The sequence below is a fragment of the Ornithodoros turicata genome, chromosome 4 (assembly GCF_037126465.1).
Source record: "Ornithodoros turicata isolate Travis chromosome 4, ASM3712646v1, whole genome shotgun sequence".
In the NCBI taxonomy this organism is placed as follows: Eukaryota; Metazoa; Arthropoda; class Arachnida; order Ixodida; family Argasidae; genus Ornithodoros; species Ornithodoros turicata.
In genome coordinates this window covers 4,263,683-4,269,898 of record NC_088204.1, presented here as the reverse complement: position 1 = coordinate 4,269,898, position 6,216 = coordinate 4,263,683, and the positions used below count along the sequence as shown (strand labels likewise).

Here is a 6,216-nt window from a genome sequence, read left to right as displayed (position 1 = left end):
CCCAAGAGGAAAGAGGCCAGGCTGAAGTGTCGAACTCAACCAGCGCGTGTCACGCATGTTAGATGTGGACTCTATGACGCGAGGTGAGCTAAGAGCGGAAATCGGGTACGACGTCCAAAGATCCAGACGACGGCAAGCTGAGGCAAATGTTGCGTCACAGCTTGAGTAACGTGGTTTGAAGTGCCCCCGATTATTTTGGCTTCAACGTTAAAAGGAGGACATTGTAGTCGCATATGCAGCCATGCGAAGTTTTTCCCAACATGAAGACGTCACTAACTCTTATGTGTAAATCAAATGTTCACCGTGCTTCGTTCATATTTATTCAACTCATACCTACTAGCAATCGATGCTACACAACTGACTTGTACGTGGTGCACGCAGTTGCTTATCAACTAGTCAATAAATTTTTCTTCACACCTACAGAAACAAAGATGATCGAATGAAAAAAGACGCGACAGCGAACAACACAGTCCCAAGCAGTCTGCTGAAAGCGTGAGCATGTACGACGGCTAGATCAAGATAGTAAATCTTCAGAAGAAATACGCTGATGAGACAGCAACCTGCTAGAACCCTCTCCACTGACGAAAAGAAAAGCCAGGAGTACGCCCAAGCAGCACAATGTACTGACCCAAGCAGCAAAATGTACTGAAAGTCGAGTGCAATAGGGGTGGACGGGTAGGTGGATGGCCTTGAACAGGCTCGTGAAACTGAAGTACTCTGAGAAGACGAATACCGACCACCCCTATTGCACTCGACTTTCAGTACATTGTGCTGCTTGGGGAAAGTCGAGGGCATTAGGGGTGGACGGGTAGGTGGAAGACCTTGAACAGACTCTTGAAACTAAGGAACATTGATAAGACACACACCGTCCACCCCTATTGCACTCGACTTTTAGTACGTTGTGCTGCTTGGGCGGCTGTCGAAAAGCACGCGACATTAGGCTGCAATAGGGATAGATTTGAGCCACTACGGCGTTAGCTGTATTAAGTATGAAAAATAAAAGACAGCAACGTAGCACGATACGTTTTTTTTTTTGTTGTTGTTGTCTGAAATTGTGCTTATTTTGATAGACTTTGATAGATAGAACAGAAAGTCGCCACAAAATCACAAATGAAACTCAAACAACAGAAGTCGTGACTTCTTCACTTTTTTTGCAGTTTCGAGGTGAACGACTTATCTACAGTATCTAAAAAATGCAGATGACATTGACAAGGCAACGAGCGTTATTGTGATCAAAAGAGTTTTCCTATTCGACAAATCGAATAGATCGGTTTTATAGTTCAGCGTCATGCGCGTGTGTGCATGGTTGTCCTACTTCCCTCATCTTACATGCGTATCCGTAGGTTCTCTGCACTGCCGAGCCTTCAAGCCTCCAGGATTTTTTTCGTCTAGACGACACCATCTACGTCACTAATACATATCCACGCCAACATTCACTCTATTGCGCTATTTCATAAATACGATTGTATAATCGGTCTACTCGAACGAGCCTCGAATTCTTCCGGGAGTCAGTATGGAAACACATGAGGATATACAGGTTGTCCTTTGTTAGGTGCCACAGTTGTTATTAAAAATTTATGAGAGCCCCGGACGTGCCGTTTGAGCGCCTAACATAGCTGGCCTCTCGGATATCTTTCCTAGCCGGTCGCATCAGTGTTCGATGGCTAAATGAAATGGTATACTTAATTAGCTTCACTAATTTTCAAAGATAAGAGATTGACCGAATAACAGCATCGAATCCCTTGGAGTCATTGTCATATGACCGACGCATTGGTGTCTATAATTATTAACCTATCCTCGATAAACTTGGTTTGACAACCCTAGCACATCGTAGAACCTCAGATATCACATTTTCCAATGCAAAGTAGTACATGTCTCGTCTTAAGCTGTCGTTGGTCTATTTTCTGCCGTTCATTTTAGTTCTTTCTTGTGTTCTCATCCTTCCTTCATCATCTTCACATAATGTTCCACGTGCAGTGGGGTAGGGTGCGCACCCCCGCGGTGAAACACCCCATCTCACCGTCATCATTTATTATTGTTTTTGTTGTGCCGTTCACTCCAACCACACCTTTATTTTATGTTTTGTTTGATTTCTCACAGTTTTGAAGATACCAACAGACTTCGTAACAGCCATAATGTACACACGTTTGCTCTTTATAACCTCAAAGATGTTAGTTCTCCTAACAGCTGTCAAGTTTTTAGCTTTTTATATCCTATACCATTACCACGTGAAGTAACACACAAATCTATGCTCCTCCTATTGTTATTTCTTGTTTGTCTTCTTTATCTGTTGTAGTCTCTTCTGCGGCGAGCCATTTCCCAAACCTGTGGTTGCGCGTGGCCTTGAGCGTAGGCTTCGCCGCTACGCGTTCGTGCGGCGATTGAAGGCTCCTTTACATGTTCAGAATTTGGAACCCGAATGGAACCTTGAAGATGCCACTATTCATGCCCCAAAAAATGCTCAAAAGTTTTGTCTTGGCAGACGCAACATGCCATTAGAGAACGAATGCAAAGCGCTGCCAGCAGAATATGTAGCACGCGCTTTTCGTTCCAAAATACACAGGCTCTATGGGAGGCGTTTTAGGTGAAGCCTGCTTTACGTTTTGTCCCTAATTCTTGGGCATGTAGTTGGCCAAGCTCGGGGGGACAGCGTCGTGACGATCGAAATGGGACCGTGCGTACTGGGCCGACTTCACATGAAACTGTGCCGCCATACTTAAAGCAGGTGGTGGGTGGTGGCGACGGTGATGTGGGCAACGCCACGACTAACGCCTTGGAAGGATGTGCGTCCTGGGCCGACTTCTAAGGGAACTGTGCCGACATATATCTGAAGCGTCTTCAAAGAGAGGGGGGAGAGGGGGAATTGCAGGATTGGCTCGCCGTTCTTGGCCACACAGAAGTGAGCGTCGTCACTACTATAGCAAAAAAAAAGAAAAAAAGAACGGAAGAAAGAAGCTAATTACCATCCAGAATGGCATCGTGCCCTCCCCCGGTTCGTTGAAAGCTAGAGGCGTACGCCTTTCTGTGACACTTATGCTGACACTATAATATCGTCACTCACAAGTTAATTTCTTTATGCGTGACACAGGTGCAGATGCACGAAGTATTGACTGCAGAGAGACAGTGGAGTCATTTCTGCAATCCAACATCTGCGAACGCTGCACGTGAGTGGTTCATTTCTTTGGGGACAAGAAATTTTGCGGTTATTCGACTGCAATGTCTTCTTTCCTCAGAGTGCACTGCAAGCATAGTTGTCATAATGACACCGAAGCGGATGTCATAGGCACTGAGTTCTACGCTCTGGTAAGGTGTTGTTGCATTTAATGTCGAATAGATATTACCAGTTTTTGTGTTAACTGAAAGTTGTGAATTTGGTGCCGGTCACGTGATAGTCGCACGTGTCTGCAAACTGAAGTACTGTATCAAAAAGCCTCCACACACATACACACACAAAACAGTCAGTTTGAAGGTGTATCTGAAGGTGTGTTTACCAGTGTATGACGTGGTAAGGCACACGATGCAAGTGAAACTTCATTCGAAACTCTCGGAGAAAACGTACACAACGCGTTCTCTCGGACAAAGCACGTACCTCAGCCAGCCGAACGTCCAGTAGTTCCATGAAGAAAGGTTAAAAGTGGCTACGTTCACAATTGTACCTGCGAGGTTGAGTAGCTATATGTAGTTGATTTTCCTTTTGTGTTTTCATAGACCTCGTCCATCTGCAAGAGTGCAGTGCATGACTTGCGCATTTCATCCTGGAATGCCAGTGCAAGGACAGTCACCTTCGTGGCCTCTCGAAGGGATGACAGACGCAGTGACTTCACGGGATCTGTCCGTTTCAACATCCCTTCAAGAGAGTGAGTTCCTTAAGATTTTGATTACATTGTCAAAGAAGAGCGAGGCCATAAAGATCTCGCTCAACTTATGTACCTTTCCACAGCGGTTTTCGACTCTCTAGATATTTCAATTTCACCTCACCTAGGATCACCGGTGAGTCAAAAGACACGTGGATTTAGCAGATTGGCATGTACTCGCATTGGTGTTATATTATCTTTCAGAGGAAGTGCTGGATGTCACCATGCTCCATCGTAACTTTATCTATTCCCTGAAAGAGACTACTTCGCAAGAATGCCACGTGCCTCCTGAATATACGGCACACTTTGATTACGCGCTTAAAGAACTAGACCTCAAGGGTGCTGTCGACCTCTCACCTTGGCCCAACAACGGTACGTCACATTTTCCCTTCGTCTCGCTCTTGCCATCTCTTCTGGATAGAGCAATGGAGCCCATTCTCTATGTTAGGAGGACAGTGACAGATCATAGTCCACATTAGTCCACTTTTATGGAAAGGAGCCCCGTAAACATCGGGCTGTTGAAAGCCCTGGTGGACGGGACCTCCAGGATGATGATGTACTGTGCGACGCTTTGCACTGATTTGCACGCTTTACACTTCGTGATTTCTTTGTAGGTGGTGGCTCGGGTTTTACGCTTTCCACTTGAACTTTATGCTACGATCATTAGGCGGATAATCCTAATGTGACTGCCTTTGAAACTGCAATTTTTGTGATCTTATTTGCATGTCTACAAAGGATACTACAGCATCACGTGGCCGAAGACAATTTACCGCCATATTCGTACTAACATGTTCTGGTGCAGAATCCAGGGTAGAATGACATCGGACATTGCATCTCCCGCTATGTTCTTCGGTGACGTCGAACCTGGTGAGCAGTTGAGGGAAAGTCGCTAGCTATGCTTACTTGTTACCAAGTCTTCTTATTCATCGCCGTAGAGCAGTGAAGGCATTTCATTATCAAATGTCGTCTTTCCTTTTCTTTGGTAATACAGCCGTTCCATTTCTTCCAAAACACTACACGACCACCGTAAGCCTGGATGAACAACTGGGCATAGAAGTGGTTCCACGGAGACCAGGCGAGGTGACATCGTGGGTCAAGGTGGATGGGAGTGGCAGTGGCAGTCGGCCTATTCTGGGCCACATTCCTAAGGGAACGTATAATCTACACCGCAACAGAGCATTGCTGCATCATGGCGGAGTATACGTCGTCAACGGGCCATACACAAGATCTCCCGGATCGAACCGTGCTCTGATGCGAGTTATCGTGCGAAGTGGGTGGATGCATGTCCTAAGAGTATATATGAGCAGAAAGAGTCCCTTGAGTATAATTCAAACTCTTTATGTCTCCTGTGCAGTGTGCCACGCTAAGAGATACGGACCCTTGTGCGAGCATGCGTGTCCAGACTGCAGGAACGGTGGCGTTTGCCACGACATCACCGGTCGATGTATCTGTCCACCAGGGTTTAAAGGAGAATTCTGCGAAGAACGTGAGTTCCTTTATGATTTTGCTTGCATGAGGAAGCTTCTTCGGCAAATTCGATTACACTGTTATTGTCTTTTTGTTTTAACTTCCCCTGACGCATGTATACGCGGGTTTTGCTAAATTTTGATGCTCTTCATGGCCTTGTCTTTACTTAAGTACCACTCATTTGTGTGACGAAGACTTTTTTTTTTTCAATTTATATACTGAATTGTTTTTACTGTTGTAGCTTGTGGCGATGACCAGTTCGGCCAGAACTGCCAGAAGCGTTGTTCCGACACCAATCCCGACCCTGAGTCGAAAACCTGTTCTGGCATCATGATCTGTCTTCCCGATCCTTATGGCTGTTCTTGCGGAACTGGGTTCAAAGGTCCCTTCTGCAACGAAAGTATGAAGGCCGCTACTCAAATGTTCATTGGAATCACATCGTACTCATTTTGTCATCATGTAGCGTGTTCTCCACACGAATACGGCGCCGACTGCAATCAGAACCGCATCTGTTTCTGCAAAATGGGCAGCACTTGCAATGGCTTCACTGGAACCTGCTTACAAGACAATGGACAATGTCTCGACGGATGGAAGAACTCACCTTACTGCGATATCAGTAAGAGGGAGATTTATCTGTCACAGAACTAAAATACAAAGCTTTTGCGCGGCTTTTCGTACAGGCTACCCCCTTCTTAGGGACAAACCCGAGCTTGAAGATGTAACAGACACCAGAGCCAAAGTGTCGTGGGACGCCTGGATGTCTGGACCAGAAACAGGAGAAGGAGTACCTAACGCGTACTTGCTACAGCACAAGGTAAAACTGCTGAATGATGCCGAGACGAAACAGAAGTTCTAAGCACTCTGTAAATCTACTGGTAACTATTATTATTATAAG

General features: G+C 45.7%; 1 protein-coding gene and 1 long non-coding RNA gene across 2 annotated transcripts; both read left to right on the top strand.

The window, feature by feature from the left end:
- The first annotated feature begins 3,517 nt into the window (after positions 1–3,517).
- On the top strand, positions 3,518–5,456 carry LOC135390530 (uncharacterized). Its single transcript, XM_064620225.1, has 7 exons — positions 3,518–3,523; positions 3,709–3,857; positions 3,941–3,990; positions 4,059–4,226; positions 4,590–4,721; positions 4,846–5,124; positions 5,209–5,456. Exons 1-7 carry the CDS (start codon positions 3,518–3,520, stop codon positions 5,454–5,456), a joined length of 1,032 nt encoding a protein of 343 aa, XP_064476295.1.
- A 112-nt stretch (positions 5,457–5,568) lies between these two features.
- Positions 5,569–6,130, top strand: LOC135390756 (uncharacterized). Its single transcript, XR_010421814.1, has 3 exons — positions 5,569–5,721; positions 5,785–5,937; positions 6,002–6,130. It is a non-coding gene; the product is annotated as an uncharacterized LOC135390756 (long non-coding RNA).
- Positions 6,131–6,216: the final 86 nt, after the last annotated feature.

What these genes read in the sequence shown, in the direction of transcription:
- LOC135390530 (XM_064620225.1), top strand. An exon ending in CTTCGGTGACGTCGAACCTG is followed by an intron (nt 4,722 to 4,845) that starts GTGAGCAGTTGA and finishes TTGGTAATACAG; the next exon opens with CCGTTCCATTTCTTCCAAAA. An exon ending in GATGCGAGTTATCGTGCGAA is followed by an intron (nt 5,125 to 5,208) that starts GTGGGTGGATGC and finishes TCTCCTGTGCAG; the next exon opens with TGTGCCACGCTAAGAGATAC.